The sequence below is a fragment of the Mixophyes fleayi genome, chromosome 2 (genome assembly GCF_038048845.1).
Source record: "Mixophyes fleayi isolate aMixFle1 chromosome 2, aMixFle1.hap1, whole genome shotgun sequence".
NCBI lineage: Eukaryota > Metazoa > Chordata > Amphibia > Anura > Limnodynastidae > Mixophyes > Mixophyes fleayi.
In genome coordinates, this window is record NC_134403.1 from 72,636,659 (window position 1) to 72,657,207 (window position 20,549).

At 41.5% G+C, this 20,549-nt stretch overlaps 1 protein-coding gene across 7 annotated transcripts in view; it reads right to left on the minus strand.

Annotated features, from left to right (window-relative positions):
* The window catches only part of HDAC7 (histone deacetylase 7), a 273,723-nt gene that overhangs the window by 14,187 nt on the left and 238,987 nt on the right, over positions 1–20,549 (minus strand). For 6 of the 7 annotated variants that reach the window (XM_075199264.1, XM_075199263.1, XM_075199262.1 and 3 more), the window contains 6 exons: positions 13,311–13,360; positions 9,235–9,342; positions 8,722–8,777; positions 8,505–8,592; positions 3,246–3,365; positions 1,167–1,264 (listed from right to left, as the gene is read on the minus strand). In XM_075199264.1, the coding sequence (XP_075055365.1) occupies positions 1,167–1,264; positions 3,246–3,365; positions 8,505–8,592; positions 8,722–8,777; positions 9,235–9,342; positions 13,311–13,360 (520 nt within the window). Of the gene's footprint in view, positions 1–959; positions 1,036–1,166; positions 1,265–3,245; positions 3,366–8,504; positions 8,593–8,721; positions 8,778–9,234; positions 9,343–13,310; positions 13,361–20,549 lie in introns of those variants that run through there. The other variant, XM_075199267.1, reaches the window with a different exon arrangement.

Genomic DNA, 20,549 nt, shown 5'->3' on the forward strand with positions numbered 1-20,549 from the left:
AAGATATTGGGAGACATAATGAAAAGTGGCGCAAAATAGAATAGGTGGTGTTGTCCATAAGAACCAGATGTTGCTATGAACACCGGCTCCTTCCCCGGCACCAGTTTTCATTAATGGCCCTATTGCTTTTACTTTTTAGCTTTCTTTTATACTTGGCAGCATTGTAATTATATCAAAGTGATTTATTTTAATCACCCTGTGATACGACACAGTTCTGCTGTTCTTTCCGCATTGGACACAGATATAACCAGAGGCCAGCTTTGTGTTGTGTCCCAGGGAAACCAAACAAAAGCCTCTACCTGGTGATGTAAGTACATTGCGAAAAGACTCAGAGGGAAGCTACAAGGTAAAAGCACTGTACTCTGTAAAAGTAGCAGGGCAGCATGTATACAGCAATAAATGTAGAGGTGCTTAATCTTCAATGTCCAGTAATGCATATGCTCAGTGTACTGCCCGGGTGCAGAGTATACCTGGACAGCATAACAAATCTCCACCATAAAACGACAGAGCTGAGGAGGAGACTAGAAACAAGTTTTCAGCAAATCAGAAAGCAGAGGGACAAGAGGGTGGACCGGTGCTGGTAGTGAAGAGTGGTGTCACTATACGTAAACTATCCCAGTTTACATTGCTTGGCAATGGGCTGCATGCCACTCTCTCAGCAAATAGGTTAATTTAGGAACACCCCAAGCAGCGTACTTACTGTATTAGTAAGCCCCATGCATAAAATACCCCAAACCCATTAAATGACCACATGGCCCTACATGCTGGTTTCACTCTGGTAAGGCTTTCTGTGAGCATGGCTGCATGGTACTGGTGCAGTTACATACGTGTTGGGTGTCTGGCACACCTGTTGGTTTAGCAGTGCAGGGTATGTAGAATCATTTTGCAGCCTGTAATGTGTATAAATAAAAGATACAAATGTCTTATTGGGAGAGGGCTGCACTGATATTGCCCAAATACCTGTACTGTGGACACCCAGAGGGCTTCAGTCCCCAGCTCTCCTCATCCGGCACATTCCACCAGCACTAAAATGCACTACAAGGTCAGAAAAGACAGAAAGGAAAAGGAGTGAAAAGTGGGAGCAGAGAAGAGGAGGTAGGAAACCTAGAAAAATAAGGACAAGACAATGACAGGGACAGGGCAGAGGAAAACATGGGGGAACTCACCTGAAAGCTGCAAGATATTCTGCGTCACCCATAGGGGGCTCTAGACCACCTGCCCAGGCAACATTGACATTGAAGCCTTCTCCACTGTTGGCTCCAACCTGCGGTCAAGAAAACATGTCAGCACATAATATCTCCCCACATCTGTATCACACACAAACTCATAATGATGTGATTACGAGATGAGACAGCAAAGTGCTGAACCATATATGAAGAAGAGATTCCTTAGGACGGGGGATCTTGCAGAACTTTGCAGAAATAACTCAACATCCATCCAAAGTCAGAATGTTATAGAGAATTATTTATAAACATACCTGGTATACTTTATATTAGTGATGCATTTACGCATAACTCCCAATAGCCCCAAGTTTGGAGGGATGGTCTTGATTTGTGTGACCTGAATGGGGTGTGTGTCCAACCATAAAATGGGTGGGCCCTATAATTATGAGGGCGTGACTGATTGGATTTGGCAGATGTGGGGGAGGGAGGTATGGTTGGGCCTTATCTTGGCACAATTTATTTATCGTGGAAAGAATGCATAGGAGTTTTGCAAATTATAACATTTACAAAGAATGTGCTTTTGTACCACAAAAGCATGCAAACTCTATGAAATTAGTTATTAGCTATGATAAGGTATAATTTATATACTATCTGTTATTTTCAGCAACAATTGTTCCTACATTGCCATAATAAAATATTCACATATTTCCATACATCTCAAACAAACTCTTAAGTAAACTGCATCCGCTGAAATGTTCTTTACATAATTGTGCACAGGGGGATGCAGAAGTTGGACATAGATTTATGGTATCTCTGTACAGGCTCTGAGTAAATTTAGGGGCAGCTAGCATGACAAGCTAAACTCAGCAATCAGACATAGTTACATCATTATAGAAGCTAAGAAAATTCCAGCAACATGACTATTGTTATACATTAATATCATATTTCCATTTGACAAATACAAAGAGAGAGAAAGAAAATACAGTAGAGTGCCTTTGAGAAATGAACCCAAATACATGAGTGAACAATAAAAAAATGTTGAGTTTATGCAGGACCAGAACTGCCGTTCTGAACAACACCTCTTTATCAGCTGCTTTGTCAGGAATATGTCAAAATAGCATCTAGCTAGATAAGACAACCACCCAAAAATAACAGAGGAACGAGCAGGATTTTCTCAAGATAAAATGATTCTGACTTGAAAGTTGAGGCCTTTGACTTCACGTGCAGCTAAAAGGTTAACAGCTAAGGAGATAAAAGTTTTTTTTTCTTGCAGGCTTCAAACATTGAAATGCAAGTGTTCTGTCTATCACGTTTATAACATTGTTTTCAAAGGAGTTATTTTGGGCAAGAATGCATATTTCCCATCTGTTCTGCATCTTCCCACCCCCTTTCTTGTAAAATCCTTTGTTCCTCAAAATATCAAAGTGATGATGATAAACTGTTTACAATGCAAAATCCTCTCAGCCCTTCATCCCCAAGAGTCCCTTCTGTAGTGGAGGCTGCACGTGATCAGCAATGCCAATCTACATTATTTGTATTATGTGTAAGTATGTCATCTGCCTGCGATTATAGTAAGAAACTGCTCAGGTTGGAGTGCTGTGAACTGAGGTATCATTATTAAAGGCTAGAAAGGTCTTATAAGCCAGCGACCCTACCTGACTTTGTGACAAGAGGCTAACTGGCAAGGAGTGGCTAAGTGATTAGCACTTCTGCCTTACAGCAGTGGGGTCATGAGTTCAATTCCCGACCATGGCCTTATCTGTGAGGAGTTTGTATGTTCTCTCCGTGTTTGCGTGGGTTTCCTCCGGGTGCTCCGGTTTCCTCCCACACTCCAAAAACATATTGGTAAGTTAATTGGCTGCTAACAAATTGACCTTAGTCTGTGTCTGTCTGTGTGTGTATGTTAGGGATTTTAGACTGTAAGCTCCAATGGGGCAGGGACTGATGTGAGTGAGTTCTCTGTACAGCGCTGCGGAATTAGTGGCGCTATATAAATAAATGCTGGTGATGATGAAGGAGTGGGGGCACATAATGGATGCTAAATAACTGGAAGCATCGTGTCATTACTGAGACTGCAATCACCTCATCAGCAGCGCCGCTCCCTGGGAAGAAGTTGCCATCATCATGTCGATGGAGAGAGATGTACAGGACATTGGGGTCTCTGTAAAATACTCTTTGTGTCCCATTGCCGTGGTGCACATCCTGGGGGAAAAGGATTGGGTTAGAAAAAGGAACAAACAACAATAACTGCTATTAATGGAGGGGGGCAACAACAATTTGCGCTAATGAACACCAAACAGTAAATGTACAGTTTGTATTGTAATTTCATAATAATTAATATATGGAACACATATTGCTGCCATTACTGTAATTAAAGTAAGATAGGGTAGACTCACAAACCTTAAACAATCATTTAAACCATTTTTTTTTTCACCTGGCTACAATACACAGTGGAAGCGGCCATTAGACTTTTATTTACAACATAGTGATATCACTGAAGCCCCATTTTCATGAACATGTGTTTAATTGCAAAAAAAAAATAAATGTCTGCCTCCTGTGTAGGTAACACGTACACTTTCATGTCATACAATTTAAAAAAATAAGTTGCGCTCCAGCCCTCACAAAAAAATGTAATGGGAGTACCATATGTCTACTTAGTTGTATGTTCTCATGTACTACGGCAATCCTACAACTTTTAAGAGGAACTGTAATGTGGGGATGGGGGTGGAAAAAGCTCAAAGGTCATGTTAGAGAATATTGTTTACTAGAGTAGTACTAGCTGTGTACAAACTCAGAGCAGGTATTGTGAGAAAAACAACTGTAAAGAAAGTTAAAAATGCTTTGGTTTGTGCTGACACTACACCATATTTAAGAAGAATGAACAAACCAGATGGATGATTAAATCCTTATCTGTCATCGATTTTCTATGTTTTCTATGTTCATGCCAGCCATTGCTATCATTATAAACTAAGTATAAACAAACAGTGAGATCAATTGTTAATAGTTACATCATTGTAGTGCAAAAGGGCCAAAGGCTTTTTGGCGGCCAACAATTGTAAATCCACACAAACCCTATTAATGCTGTGCTCAGAGGATAGCCAGCTCCACACATAGCCTATAACTGCTGTGCTCATAGGATAGCCAGATTCACACATACCCTATTACTGCTGTTTTCAGAGGATAGCCAGCTCCACACAAACCCTATTAATGCTGTGCTCAGAGGATAGCCAGCTCCACACATACCCTATTAATACTGTGCTTAGAGGATAGCCAGCTCCACACATACCTTATTAATACTGTGCTTAGAGGATAACCAGCTTCACACAAACCATATTATGGTTGTGTTCAGTGGATAGCCAGCTCCACACGAACCCTTTTAATGCTGTGCTCAGAGGATAGCCAGCTCTACACATACCCTATTAATGCTGTGCTCAGAGGATAGCCAGCTCTACACATACCCTATTATGGTTGTGTTCAGTGGATAGCCAGCTCCACACATACCCTATTAATGCTGTGCTCAGAGGATAATCAGCTCCACACATACCCTATTAATACTGTGCTTAGAGGATAGCCAGCTCCACACATACCCTATAAATACTGTGCTTAGAGGATAACCAGCTTCGCACAAACCCTATTAATGCTGTGCTCAGAGGATAGCCAGCTCTACACATACCCTATTATGGTTGTGTTCAGTGGATAGCCAGCTCCACACATACCCTATTAAGGCTGTGCTCAGAGGATAATCAGCTCCACACATACCCTATTAATACTGTGCTTAGAGCAGTGGTTCCCAAACTTGCAGTTTGCGGCACCCTTAGAGTCTCCAAATTTTTTCAAGGCACCCCTCCAATATAATTATTGAGCAGTCCTGTTTTAGAAGTAGTTGGGTCAAAAAATTGTAATAAGTATTTAGGTCAGGACAGAAATACTTATTTAGTTGTATGCAAAAATGCCCCCTCTGCATCCAGACACTCTGCCCCCTCTGCATCCAGACACACTGCCCCCTCTGCATCTAGACACACTGCCCCCTCTGCATCCAGACACACTGCCCTCTCTCACACTGCCCCCTCTGCCCTCTGTCACGCTGTCCCCCCTCCTCTGCTCTCTGTCACGCTGTCCCCCTCCTCTGCCCTCTCTCACGCTGTCCCCTCCTCTGCCCTCTGTCACGCTGTCACCTCCTCTGCCCTCTGTCATGCTGTCCCCCTCCTCTGCCCTCTCACACGCTGTCCCCTCCTCTGCCCTCTCTCACGCTGTCCTCCTCCTCTGCCCTCTCTCATGCTGTGTCTCCCTCCACTGCCCCTCTCACGCTGTGTCCCCCTCCACTGCCCCTCTCATGCTGTGTCCCCCTCCACTGCCCCTCTCATGCTGTGTCCCCCTCCACTGCCCCTCTCATGCTGTGTCCCCCTCCACTGCCCCTCTCATGCTGTGTCCCCCTCCACTGCCCCTCTCCTCTGCCTCGCTGTGCCCCTCCTCTGCCCCGCTGTCACCCTCCTCTGCCCCGCTGTCACCCTCCTCTGCATCTCCCCCACGTGCACCCTCCTCTGCCCCGCTGTCACCCTCCTCTGCCCCGCTGTCACTCCCCTTTGCCCCGCTGTCACGATCCCTCTCACTCCTCTGCCCCGCTGTCACCCTCCTCTGCCTCTCCTCTGCCCCGCTGTCACCCTCCTCTGCCCCGCTGTCACCCTCCTCTGCCTCTCCTCTGCCCCGCTGTCACTCTCCTCTGCCCCGCTGTCTCGATCCCTCTAACTCCTCTGCCGCGGGCCAGCCATATAAAAAAAAGAAAGAAAGAACACAGTGACCTACCAATCTGCCGGGCGCCGGGACCCAGCAGCTTCCTCTCTCCCGCAGCAGCTGTCACTGAATATCGACGTCAGTGACAGCTGCTGCGGGAGAGAGGAGTCTACTGAGTCCCGGCGCCCGGCAGATTGGTAAGTTACTGTGTTCTTTCTTGTTTTTTATATGGCTGGCCCGCGGCACCCCAGTGACAGCGCCGCGGCACCCCTGGGAGCCGTGGCGCACAGTTTGGGAACCGCCGGCTTAGAGGATAGCCAGCTCCACACATACCCTATTAATACTGTGCTTAGAGGATAACCAGCTTCACACAAACCCTATTAATACTGTGCTCAGAGGATAACCAGCTTCACACAAACCCTATTACGGTTGTGCTCAGAGGATAGCCAGCTCCACACATATCCTATTACTGCTGATCTCAGTGGATTTGCAGCTCCACACAAGCTATGAGGGCTGGCGCTCAGTTGTTGAAATGTCCTTCGCAAAGTCTTGTGGTAATTGGAGCACAATTAATGCACTGAGTGTTGGCAAATAATGATATTGTTAGATAGAATATAAATTCTAATTGGGATTCCTTTATGTGTAACATTGTGGGCATTTATATTTGTTTTGTGTTCACACTGATGTCCACATTTCTACCTCTGGCGGGCCTAATAATGACTCCCATGTGCAGTTTATTGTTTCCAATGTGCCAATAAGTGTCTCTGATGTGCCCGTTGCTGTGTTCATTGCCCATTATTAAAACAACTGTGTACAGTGAATTCATGTCATAAGACAGTGTATTACCACACCACATAAGCACAAGCACACCACATTTGCATACATTTCTGCACTGCACACTTCCTTTCATCTGGCTCCTGCAGTTTTGTATAAAGGTACACTGCATACACTGCATACACTGCGTACACTGCATGCATGGGAATAAACACACTTGAAAGTTTGCGATCATCACGCCCCTCTCCGTTCAGATCAGAGCCCCACCCAGCCAGTGTACAGAAATTTTGGGCACCCCTGCTCTATATCCAGGGTGAAGGACCATGTGAATGGACAACAAGCATTATCTCAAAGTTTAAAGAACAAAGCAAAAACCTTTGTACACTTTTTCTTTAATACTAGTATTTTATTCTTTTATAGGTTACATTTGCAAAATAACCCCTGTCCTACCTATAACCCTCTTCTATACACGCTTTTTAGCAAAGTGTATGTAATACTTTCCTGTGCTGAAAACATCTTTGGGGGGCACCCGTATAAGAAAAATTACATTATCTGATTTGAACAGAAAAGATGAAATATATTTTAGCGCACCCTGTTCAAATCTGATGATGTCAGCAAGATTATGTGGTCGAAATGGACAGCCATAGTGAATCCTCTATCTACAGCCACACTGCTCAACAATCCCTTGAAGATGGCATACACTCTACTAGAAAGCACCAATCCCACATTTGTATTTGCAGTTGCAGACCAAAGCAACCACCAGACCATACCCACTTTAGAAAATGAACAGAACCCCTGCACACACAAAAAAGCCCTCCACTTCTGACAAAGCCACAGGACCAAAGTAAAAGCCGCAGTTTTAGACCATCACAAACGAGACACCAATATCCACTTCTGACCACAGCTTAAAATGCCACAGACAAATATTAAATATTGCCACAGACAAGGTAACCTCCAAACGGACACACCACAAGTAAAACAAATGGCAACTTATTTTCAAACCAGAATTGATACAACTCAGTTTGCTAAATTATAGACCTGTGTAACTGAACAGAGGCAAAGCTATTATTGCACAGTACTGCTACTAAGGGGAAACCACAGGACCATCAAAATATTGTCCTGGTGCCAAGGGTAAGAGACAGGGCAATCAGGAATTTGTTTTAGGTATTAAAACTGACTTTTTGTAACCATAATGTAAAGGATATAATACTGCAAAATAATAACCAACTTAACAAATCCTCCAGAGCCTTTTAGTAAACAACATTTTAATAAACTAAATTTCAATTAGACACTTATGAAGCAGTATGCTATAAAAATAAACAAAAAACAAATGTGCTCTTAACCCCTTCATGACCAGCGGTAGTTTGCACTATAATTTGCACTTTTTTTTTTTGTGTTGGCTTTGCCGGGAATAACGTCTCTCTCTCCAACTAAGTAAATGTTATATTGTTTTTGTTTTCCTGAGAGCGACAATGCTCTATGTTGTCATTAGGAATGGACACAATTACAAAGATACACTACACCTGATTGTTTCCTCATAAATATTTTGATGCAATTAACTCAAAATATTATGTCAAAATATTATAGCCTTGCTTTCCTGAGTTCGGGGATATATTTCATAATGCCACAGACAATTTTGGTCTCACCAAGTTATAATTGGATGATTATCAGGCATTGGCCTCATTTTGGGGCCACACAAAGAACACCCGGCCAACTGGACGGAGGTGTATTGTATATCTTTACATAAAAGAGAATATTAATTCATGCTTTCATTCCACGAATCCCATCCATGCCCCCACTGAAATCTATGGTTGATGATTATGTGACGACACTCACCCAGTCCACAATAAGGATCTTCCTCACGTCTAGTCTTTGTTGCAACTGCTTGGCCGCAATGGCCACAGAATTGAAGAAACAGAATCCCCTGAGGAAACAAAGAAGCCAGTGTCAGTAACGTTACGGACAAACTCTACTGTCTACTGATCAGCTGGACATATTATCAGAGGCTCTCCCAGCAGTGTTACCAGCCGTGATAAATAAAGCATGTTCGTACATGGCAGTTGAAGGGTCAGCATGGTGTCCCGGAGGCCTCACCAAGGCAAATCCATTCTGTAACCAAGAGGAGAAAGTCTGATGAGCTGGCTGCAGGATTACATTTATTATTTCAGCTTTGGGACTGAAGAACGATTGTCTGCTCCCAAAAAACAGGCATTGAATTATATTAGACAGATCATCCATGCAGATGTTAGAAATATTTGAGGAAGTGTGAACTAGAATCACAGCATTAATTCAGAACTGCTAGAATCTAACATAAATAGTAACATTATTTTATGTGGTTAGTGAAACACACAAACAAATGTTCAAAATTTAAACTTTTTTATGGAAAGACATACTATTGTTATCATATTATACCACATGTAGCACGTGTAACGTGGCTTCTCTTTCCCTGGTTACCTGCTGCACAGCATAGCTAATATAGGGACAACTAGAGGAGTAGTAAAGGCAGAGGAGATATTCTAAGTATCCCTAATTAGGCTGATTAAATGATAAGGTCCATATCACGTACCTTCAATTCACGTGTGACGACCTTAAATGCGAGGTCTATCACGCTGCCAGCGGCCCAGCGGGCAGCGTTGGAGGAGTGGAGCTCGTTCCAGATGGTGTCGCTGTCCACCTGTGTGCGGAAAGGGCATGATAAGGGATAGCTTGCACATAAGGTGTTAATACTTTAATCAATATGGAAGGAGCGGCATAACCCGTGCACATGTTCCCTAATCAGAATGGAGGAAGCCATTTTGATAATGCAGCCTATCAAGTCAGATGGTACCAGTGACCTCAGGGAGGTACTGTAAGTAGTCTTCATTCTCATGAATGTTGGCTCAGCTCACAGAATGGCTGCCTTTACATCATGTAGGAGACCGGTGCACCTTTAATAAACACACTACAACAATATACACTGTCATCTTATATGTATAATAACTGTACCATGTATGGCCATATTTTATCATGCGGTATTTAAATTCAACCTTCATTTTTGGATGAAGTTTAGCTCTTTATTGACACAGATGCTCCAGTACCTCCAATTATTTACCACAATTAAATAAGTTATTGTTAAGGGCACTAAATCGTTATAGCGGCATCACCCTCTGCTATAAACAATGTGCTTTCTAATATGATAGTGTGACTGGATCACTTATAAATAACTTATGATATAAATTTATTTAAAGGAAATAGCGCAGGGCGCTTATTTATATAATTGCACATGCACTTATTTTTGATATTGTGCATATTTTGGTAAGGGAAATCTTTAATTTCTGAGACCAGGGGGAGAAAAATCCTTTTTTTTTCTGTTTTAACCTTTCTAGAGGAAATGCCTTATTTCTGATGTGTATATCTGATACAATAAGCCTTTGTTTTGAAAGCCTTTTGTATAGCTTGGTGTAAGGAAATGTCTTGTTTGGGGTTTAAAACTTTTCCTGGGGAATTCTTTTATTTGGAAGAAATGTGTATTCTGCAACTGCTGGAAGAAAGGACTCATGCTAATATCATGCTAATTAGACCTTTTGATGTGTGAGGGTCATATGAAGATGTAATTAGACTTGCTGTCCACGGTAAGATGCAGGATATCACAGCAAGGTTTTAATATATCACAGATAAGCGTAAATATTTTTAGCTTTGCAATGCATGTAAATCCATGTTTGTGTAAACACATTGCATCCTGATTCTAAAAATAGCCTGTATCCAAGTCAGTATAGAAAGCACTGACTTGTACACTGAAATGTTCTTCCAATTTCATCTGACCTGATCTCTGGTACCTTTAACCAGTGTAAGAGCAAATATACATCACTTGCTTCAAAGACCTGCTTGAAAATATCTTCCATGCTGAAAATCCTGTGACCTACAGATTAGACCCAAAATCTAATCCATTTCCGGACATTTTCTGAGGTTTGGACCCAGCTTTTCCAGTACCACCGCTCTGCCTGCTACCCTGCAGCTCTGGTCAGTGTGATAAGCCAGGGAGATCCATCCACAGCCCTGATCAGAGAGGTCAGGAGTACCAGCCCAGGTAGATTAGTAACGGGGTACACTCGCAGCTTCAGTTACGCAGAAGAAACCCAGTACTAGATGCCAGTAAGGAGTCCAGTGGTGGCAGCATTGTAAGCTGTTCCTACTGCGGCAAGAAGATGCATTTGGGATAACGAAAGGGAGTGGTAACAAAGTAAGCCCAGCCGGTTCCCAGCAACAGCAGACAGGGTGGCATAGGCGGTTCATCCTGTGACATATATCATGTCTTTAAGTGGTTTATTACATTTTGTTCTGATAATGTGGTTATTTAATAAGATGGTGCTTTGGTTGCTGTGGGTTACAACACTTTCGAGCACAATCAAACATTTCCTATAATTAAACAATACTAGAAAATGATCATTAGAGTCTGATTGGTTATGATGGGTAGAGCACAATTATGCACGTTCCACCATATTAGTAAATAAGTCCCGACCAGTGACAGGTGCATAAGTACAGTGTTTGACGAAAAAGCTGGAACTAAATCTGGCCATAAGAGCAGCAATTATTTTCCAGCAATTGTAGAAATGTAAATGTTTTTCAGCAATTTTCTCGTTCAGTTCAATGTCGTTTTCAAATCTTGTGTTATTACAAATTTATTTTCCAAATGCCATCTGGTAACCTAACTATAGTGTCTAATTGTATTACCGGAGGATGCGCAGGCTCAGGTCTCCAAGTGCTTATGAATAAAACTCTTAATGATTTTGGGTGAGGCTGCATTCTAAAACCCTCTGCCTGCCCGTTCCTCTGATCTCAATTATGGTTTGTTTTTAGGAATAAACGCACTGGAAAGGAATTTATTTTATCTTTTTTTTTCTTTTTTTCTTCTTCTTCTTTCATTTCCCGTGAAACATCTTGTTTTCATCAGAGTCGCGTCAGCGCCAGGGAAATAACAAAGGAGACACGGAAAAACCTGGGGGATTCTGGGCTAATCAAAGACATGTGTGAGGCCTTAACTCAATCATCCCCTGAGGTTTAGATGGCCTGGCACAAGGCTCACGATGGGTGAATCAGTGCTGGGGACTGCTAGTATAGACATACCTCAATGTATCTGCTTTATGCCCTGCAGAAGACGTCACCCTGCCCCTGATTCCTGACAGGTTAGGTCTGAAGGCATCATGTGCTGATGTACGACAAGCCCAGTGTAAGATGTAAGTAACCTTTGTAGAACAGTTAAGAATAAAGGAATGTATTTTCGGGCTTCACATGTGTTAGATGAAAGGCTCCCATATTTCCCTGTAGGATAAGGTAGATGATTTCTAATGCACCATTAGCTGTACTCTTATCAAAGGGGACAATTGGGACCATGCACTCCTACTGTCTCCATAAAGAGGTGTGACCTTGAGGAGCTGAACATCAAAGATTCCCACTGTCAGCACAAACTGTGGTGCGAGATATATAGGTTCCCCCATCCGAGAGGAACATACAACCAAAGAATGATATGAAGCAAGCGAGGCAGCGTGCTATGTGCCCATGTGTTTAAAACATGTGACGCTGTGTCTATAGAATACATACTGTGTACGCACAGAATTACAACACGCAAGCAACATACAAGTACGTAGATTATATGTAAAATATACATATTATGGATTTAATACTAATGAGAATTCCATATTGTAAAAGCGACAGGACAGGGGTGTGCAGGGAGATACTGGTTATTATTCATTTACATTGTACAGATAAGTTCCATGTACTCTGCAAACATTCAGAACATTATGGGATATATGAACTAGATACATAATCTATTCTATATGGACTACATATGTAATATATATATATATATATATATATATATATATATATATATATACACACACACACACACACACATATATATATATATACATATATATATATATATATATATATACACATACACAAGTTAACCCATGCATGATACTCATGCATTCTAGTCAAATCAAGCTACTTAAGGTGTTAAAAAGGTTCTTGTCATGCATTTGGGCCTAGCCCAGGCCTCCTCAGGGGAAGAGCGTTACTTCCCGACGCAAGCACCCTTTTTTAACGTGGTTTTGTCCACATGTCACCACCTCATCATTTTTCTCCATCCCCTCATCCTTCATCTTCATCGCCACATCCTTCATCAAGCTACTTAAGGTGTTAAAAACTCCCCACTGTCACCCCCGGCAACCACCAACCACTCCCAACTGTCACTTCTCCTTCAAGAAATATATAGGTCAGTGTATAACTCTGCGCAGCAGCTTGTTTTTTTTTTTCACACACGCCACTAGGCATTTATATAGTAGATATATATATATGCACATATATATATATATATATATATATATATATATATATATATATATATATATATAAAATCTATGTATATAGTTTGCATAAGGACTAGATATAGAATATATTTGGAGTATGGACATGTTCAATAGTTACGTATTAAACAGAACATCAGCCAAAGAATAGACCAGTCAGTAATAGTCTCGATCACTTTTCCTAGCAATGTTACACTGTGATTACTCAGGAACACACAACCTAAATATTATAGAGATGGATGTAAATGTATGACCTAATGTGGATGAGAAAATTATCCTTAAAACTCGTACTCACCCCAAGTCCTCCACATGGCAACATGACAAACATCCTCTGAGCTAGAATGCCTGCAAAACAATAGGAGATGGTCACCAGTCTGAATTACCATTATATACACATATATATATATATATATATATATATATATATATATATATATATATTTATATACAATAATTACAATACATAGCGACTGTTGGTAACATTCATAGAACTACATCTATTGTGTTAGTATTCAGCAGGTTGCACACCACAGACGTACACCAGCTGTTTGGTGAACCCAACCTGGCACAGACTACGTGAAACTGTTCATTTCCTACAGTTTACAGCAACACAGGCAAATAAGATAGTGGCCTACAGGCATGTGGTTTAGACAGCACACGACTTACTGAAGAGAAGTGGTCAAAGAAAAAAGTGCTCTGTATTAAAGTTATTACATATCCTGATACATAGTTCTTCTTATTTGATTACCTATATTCACAAATGTAATATAGATATTTAAAATATGTATTATGATAATTGAATTAGTAAAGAATTAGCTAAACACTATGTTACAACACTTTTGTAAAAAAATAAATAAATAAACAAACACAAAATGTCAACATTAAACAAACAAGCTATAACCTGAATAATAACAAAGACAAATATTCAAATTTTATTGCAGAGCTAAATGTGCCATTCAACCTAATAAAAATGAAGTTCAATATGAAAAAGATTCTTGTAGCACTCACAGATATATCTATAACTGTTCCTATACCAACCGCCTTAAAGTATGTGGCCAAAGACCAGCCTGATCTGTTCCTCCCTCCCCTCTGCATGTGCTGCCCCCCTTCTCTTCTCTCTAATCCCCCCATTTACAGTAAGTGCACAGGCATGTCAGGAGCCCCATGCGTCAGTCATTATATGAGTATGGAGCTCTGGATAGCAGAACAACAAGGTTAGTGGAGCGCGTGCCTCTTAATGTAATCTGGCTGGTGCTGGTGGGCGTTAGTTAAAGTGGGATGATATATAAATTGAATGTCAGGCTAAGTTGGGGTAGAAAGAGGGCTATTTATTAACTGTGAATGCTATTCATGTTAGGGCTGGTTGGGGAAGGGGGTAACTTTCAAATTTAATAAATAAGTATTAATTAAATGGCTAGTTCAGGTGGGGAACACTTAGTTGTTAAATATGAATGCAATACATTTAATTTTGGGGTTGATAGGGAGGAAATAGGTCTATTTATTAAAAGTGAATCTTATTAATTTAATGTTCCTGCTGGTCACAGGGAAGGAGGCCTAATAAATAAATGTGGTTACTATTGATTTGCTATCAGGGTTGTTTAGAAGGAGGAAGGCTGATTGTTTATTTGTTGCTTGGCTTTCCATATTTCATGTACATATCCCATTTCCAAACAGGGCCCCAACATTCCAGGATTGTGTATGCTGCAAGAACCTGTTCTTATTCGCCAACTTTCTTGATTCTGGCATAACAGTCTCGATTTTGATGAAAGGGTGGACCTATGAGCATCTAACAGTGGTGTGCACAGCATTGTTTGAAGCGGAACAAGGGCAGTCTAACATTGTCTAAAATAATAGACGTGGCATGGTTGCACCCACAATGAGGGTGCGGACATCCATCCCCCCAACTCCTAGAAGTTAGCAACATGCCGCACCTACAACATTAAGTCACTCTTGCAATATTTTACACTTTAAATTCCCAATTCACCCCTGCACTGCTGTTAAGAAATTGCAACATACAGTTATAATAAGCCCGTACATGCGCTCCCAAGGGTATAATCAATGGAGGACACGCCATTAACCGACTTGCTCATTGGAATCAATAGGTTCCATCGCCATTCTCACTTACATTTTTTCTAGGTTTAAAAAGAGTACTAGTAAAGGCATAAGTTTGTACAGCACTGGATAGCACTGGTTAGGGGGCCTAATGAGGTAGATTCAGACAGGGGTCTCAAGCTGCAAGATTTGGGGTGAAGCAAAGTGTGAAGATAAATTTATAATTGATATTTTGTCGCTGCTACAGAATACATAGGCGGATAGTGTATTGGTGAAAGGTCTAACAGTGACTTTAGTGACAATAGTTCTCTTTATGGTGTACACAACACTACGGGGTATAAGCAGGACATCATTTTAGTGGTAGCTGCATGATTACATCCACACTGGCTCTTACATGAACTTTTATAATTTAAGCACATCTTCCATTTCCCATGTACAGCATTTTGCTCCAGGTCACTAATCAATGCTGCACTAACAGCAAAAGGAATTTGAGCTAATGAGCCTTAATAACGGGGAAATGCCAACAAAAGATAAACAAAGTGCTCACACTGCTGTTGCCTACACTCTGGTTCTATGACAGCCTAAAAAGTTACACAATCGCTAAGTGAACAGTTTCCTAGGTCCTAGCGCTGGGTATTAGAAAACAGACCTTTAAAACATATAGGATAGCAGGAAGAAAAACCTAAAGATTCTGTAAAAACAATACATATGCAGAGAGTAAATGTATTCATACAGAGAGCACTTACGTGTAGTAAAAACAGCTTTTTTTATATATATACATATATATATATATATATATATATATATATATATATATATATATATATATAAAGAAGGCAAAACAATGCCTTTGAAGCCATTGCCGCTTTAAATTTTCACTGCAAAAAAATTTTTTTCACTGAAAACGATCTGCACTGAATACATTTGCCCCCATAACTCCTTTAAGATTTGATCCCACCATAACATTAGATTTTTATGGGACATTGCCCTCATGTGCATCTTTCCTGAATTTGCAGATCTTGTTTTTATCAATTTCTACAACTGCAACATCTATACCACTTTATCCCTGAATTTAAGTTGATTTACCAGCTCACTCCTTTGGAAACATTTTGTGTATGTAAGTCCCCTCCTGGTGGTCCTATCTCCACCTTCTATCGCCCATTCATAGCCTATCGTCAACCTAGGGATCACTATGAATTGAAATGGGAGGAGGATGTGAGTGTAGACCTAGACGTGGATGAATGGTCCAAAATCAGAATGTAACAGTTCTATCTGTGAGCGCACCAAAGAATATGCCTACAAAGTACTCTATCGATGGCATTTGGTCTCCACCCGTTCACATACAATATACCCTGACTCCTCAAATCTCTACTGGAGACTTTGTGGTCTTTGAGTTCTTTGTTGGTGAACGTGTCCTAAGATGGTGAGATTCTGGCAAAGTATTCATGACTTGATATGTACCGTTACCACCCTCAGGCTCCTGACCTGTTTGCTCTACTCCCTTTTGCACCATCCTTTTTTAGACACGGATAAGTACACAATGACATTAATTAGCCACATCCTTAATGCGGCCAAATGCGCCATCACAGCCGCGTGGAAGCAACCTGACCACCTCACCTGGCCAGCAGTGATTAACAGAATCTGGCAAACTTATAGGTGTGAATATATCACAAGTATCATAAATAATCCTCCCACTAAATTCCGAACTGTGTGGTGCCCTTGGCTCTGAGGCCGATACTTAATCTCTGTTCCACCTGTGTGCGGTAGGTTCTATATCCCTCCCTTTATAATTGTACTAGTTTAGTGGACCTACTTGATATGTCTCTATCTGGACATACACTGCCCCCACATCCCCATCTTTTATCCCTTACTAACACCTTCTTTGATCCCATCCTTTCTTTCTCCCCTTCCCAAGACTCTTGTTTTGCCTACTGTTCTATGTCGCTGGTCTGAGATAGCCACTATGCTCGTGACCTTGTGTGAGCGCTCTATATCAATTGTTTGTGGATCCAGACCTGATGATCAATTATTGTTCTCCACTTAGAATAAGTCTGGTGACATTGAACGATTTTTGTTGTCTCCTTCCTCTCTCTCCCACTTGCCCGTATCCCTATTTCTTGCTTTCCCCCTTCCCGTCTGTTGGTTTATTTTTTCGACTTTGTTTTCTTTGCATCTTTGTACATTTTCTAAAAATTATTTAAAAAAAGAAAAAAGAAAAAAAGAAATTCAGTTTCCCTCAGATATGCAACTTGAAGACGTAACACGAGTCCCAGTAAAAGTATAGGATGAGAGCCATAGACTATCAGCATAAAATGGAATAGTAACACCCCTAAAATGCATCCTCTCTGCCTTTTTATATCATTACAATAATCTTGCTCAGCGAAATGAAATTTCATTTCTTTACTGCTTTACAAAACTAGGTTATTAGAAATGCCTCACATGATAAACTCCTGTACAAATTCTAACTGGATATTGCTAAATATATTCAAAACGTAACTACATAGTACGGGTGACTTCTTTAAAAGCTCACACGAGGGCAGTAGAGTACTCAGAAAATATTTCTGAAGATATAATGTTTAGTATTTCAAACCTTTTTAAGAAAAAATGGTAAATTTCATTTTGTAACTTTATCCACAGCTTTAATAGTGATCATGGCAGTAAGAGAGCACATGGCTTATTCAATAAATAGTAGATCCCATGGTCACCTGACCACACCTGAGCCTCTGTACAGCTGTTATCAGCCCCAGACAGGTGTTATCTTAAAGAACTGGTAGGGACAGTGCCGTATGTGTCAAAGGCAGTCTGTCTGGTTCTGTATCAGAGTCAATATTAGTCTATGTTTGTGTCATTCTGTTTGTATATGTTTCATTGTGTGTGTGTTAGAAGTACCGTAATAATTCCTAACACTGTGAAAGACAAGGGGGCAAATGTATCAAACTGAGAGTTTTCCGGCGGGTTTGAAAACTGGAGATGTTGCCTATAGCAACCAATCAGATTCTAGCTGTCATTTTATAGAATGTACTAAATAAATGATAGCTAGAACCTGATTGGTTTTTCAAACCCACCGGAAAACGCTCAGCTTGATACATTTACCCCAAGGATATAAAAAGTCACCAGGAAGGTCCTATACTGGTTACATAGATCTTTAGTGATTTCTAATACACTTATACTTCACAACGTGGATGCATTATTCCATGTTTACTTGCAATATTTTCCCACCCACATGCTCCTTCCTTTATCTATTTTTTTGCAATAACTTAACCCATACATTCAGATAGAAATGTTTTCACTAAAAGCACACTGGGCTTGATGTAGAGTTGAACGTACGCCTCTTTGTGTAGAGTAAATTGTGTGAATTCCCACCTATGCAGAGTTGCCGCTTCCACACTGGCACCTGCTTGAGCCTGAAGGGTCGTAATGTGAGAGGTAAGGGATATTCTAACATTGGCAGAGTAAGGGTGTGTTCTCAGAATTGAGCCCCATTGCAGACCTGAACGCAGATTGAGATAACCTCACCATTACCAAATTACAACTGTGTACCGCCAGCAACGATGAGTCAATACCGGTAGAAGAATAGCTGCCATATGCTGATGGCCCGATCCACACACTTCCTAATTCATTGTACTTCATATTGATTTAAGGCAGAAATAGGTAAATGCAGGGCCGGTGCTAGGGTCCATGGCACCCTAGGCACTTTGTCAAAATCGGCGCCCCCCGCCGCAGGAACAATTTGAAAATCGGCTCCCTCCTCCCCACGTCTTTCCTTACCTCAACACCGCCACTCGTTGACACTGTCGGGCCGTGATGATGATGTCACGGCCTGACAGTCAGTGAGTGGAGGGGAGGAGACAGAGCAGAGAGGCGGCGGTGGTGAGCAATAGCCTCTTCCCCCCTCCCTGTGGATGTATCTGAATGCTGTGCGGCGGCCGTGACAGGTATGGTCAGCGGTCGCCGCACAGTTTTAAAGTAATTTTCATTCTGTGGCGCCCTCCAGGCGCCCTCCAGAGCCTGGCGCCCTAGGCAACTGCCTAACCTTGCCTAATGGGAGCGCCGGGCCCGGGTAAATGCTAAACTAAATCTCTCATAACTCCATGTCAGATATTCTCAGGCGATCACCAACATGCTACATCATGGTAGTATTTCAGGAACAGCGACTGTAGTAAAGGGTGCCGGGCTATGTGGAGTATTGTAAACATCGAGACCTCTCGCAGTGACATTTCCTTGTTTATTATTATTATTATATACAAATCCTATGTGGGCCTTAGAGAACAGGGAGTCCTTGCTCATGAATGCACAATAGTGTTTCCTCAGAGCCTGGAATGTCTGATGCTTGTTTTGTTTCTCTCCAGGTCATCAGTTTATGAGACTAGCTGTATTCATACAGATCATTGTTTTTATCCAACAAGTCAGACTATTTTTATGTCTGTGCTTATATCAACAACGTGTTTTTCTGCTCACTAATCAAAAGCCTTTCCAATAGTGTAACAAGCACCGACGTCAAGGGACCCGAGAATATTGTGTGTTTATGCGGGACTGTATTACCGTCACACATAAATACACAGCCAGGGGTGGAATAAGGGCAGACACAGCAGCATAACATAGATTGACAAAAACAGACCACGTCTCCCACGTGTGCCCTATTTGCCCTTCCTGTTTTGTTCCAGCTTTGTACCAAGTTAGCACACACTCTCCTCCACTGAAACACTTTACACGTGCAGCCTCTGTGCTGTAAAACGTGGATGTCTACTGAAATAAATGTAAAATATCTACAACAGAGCTAATGTTATCTGCTGGTCTGATCCCAATTTATTTATTTCCTCATCATTTACTACTCCTGTTTGCTCATCATTTACTATTCCTCATACTTACTATTTTTATATACAGCATACAATAATTACAAGCAATTTTGCTGCCTAGTGAGACAAAGTGACTAGTCTAGGCTTACAAGAAGCCTAGAGAGGGATTTGATCATACTTGCCAACATGGGCAAGATGTTTCCAGGGAGGTCCAGGGTGCAGGAGGGTGTGTGGGGGCGGGGCTTGAAGAACTGCGTCATTAGCCCCCCCCCCCCCCAAAACGGACATCACTACTCTGGACCAATAAAAATAGGGGGCAGGGCCACGATGGCGCGTCAATGACGTCACTAAGCACCGCCCCCTCCGTTTAATTTACACAGCCGGTAAGGATCAGGGAGAACTGCCTGCTCTCCCGAAAGTCCGGGAGGACTCCCAGAAATTCGGGAGTCTCCCAGACATTCCGGGAGAGTAGGCAACTATGGATTTAATTTAGGGTCTCCACCAAGTCTCTCAGACTCATGGTTAAATAACCAGCATCATTAAAAGAAATGTTCACCCAAATATTATCCCTTCACATAGCAAAACTATGGTTTAACCCCCAGGAATCCTGAAATTCAGGAGCTACACAATCCTCCTTCCCCTGGAACATTCTTAAAACTGAAATAACTGAGTCAGTTCCCTTACAT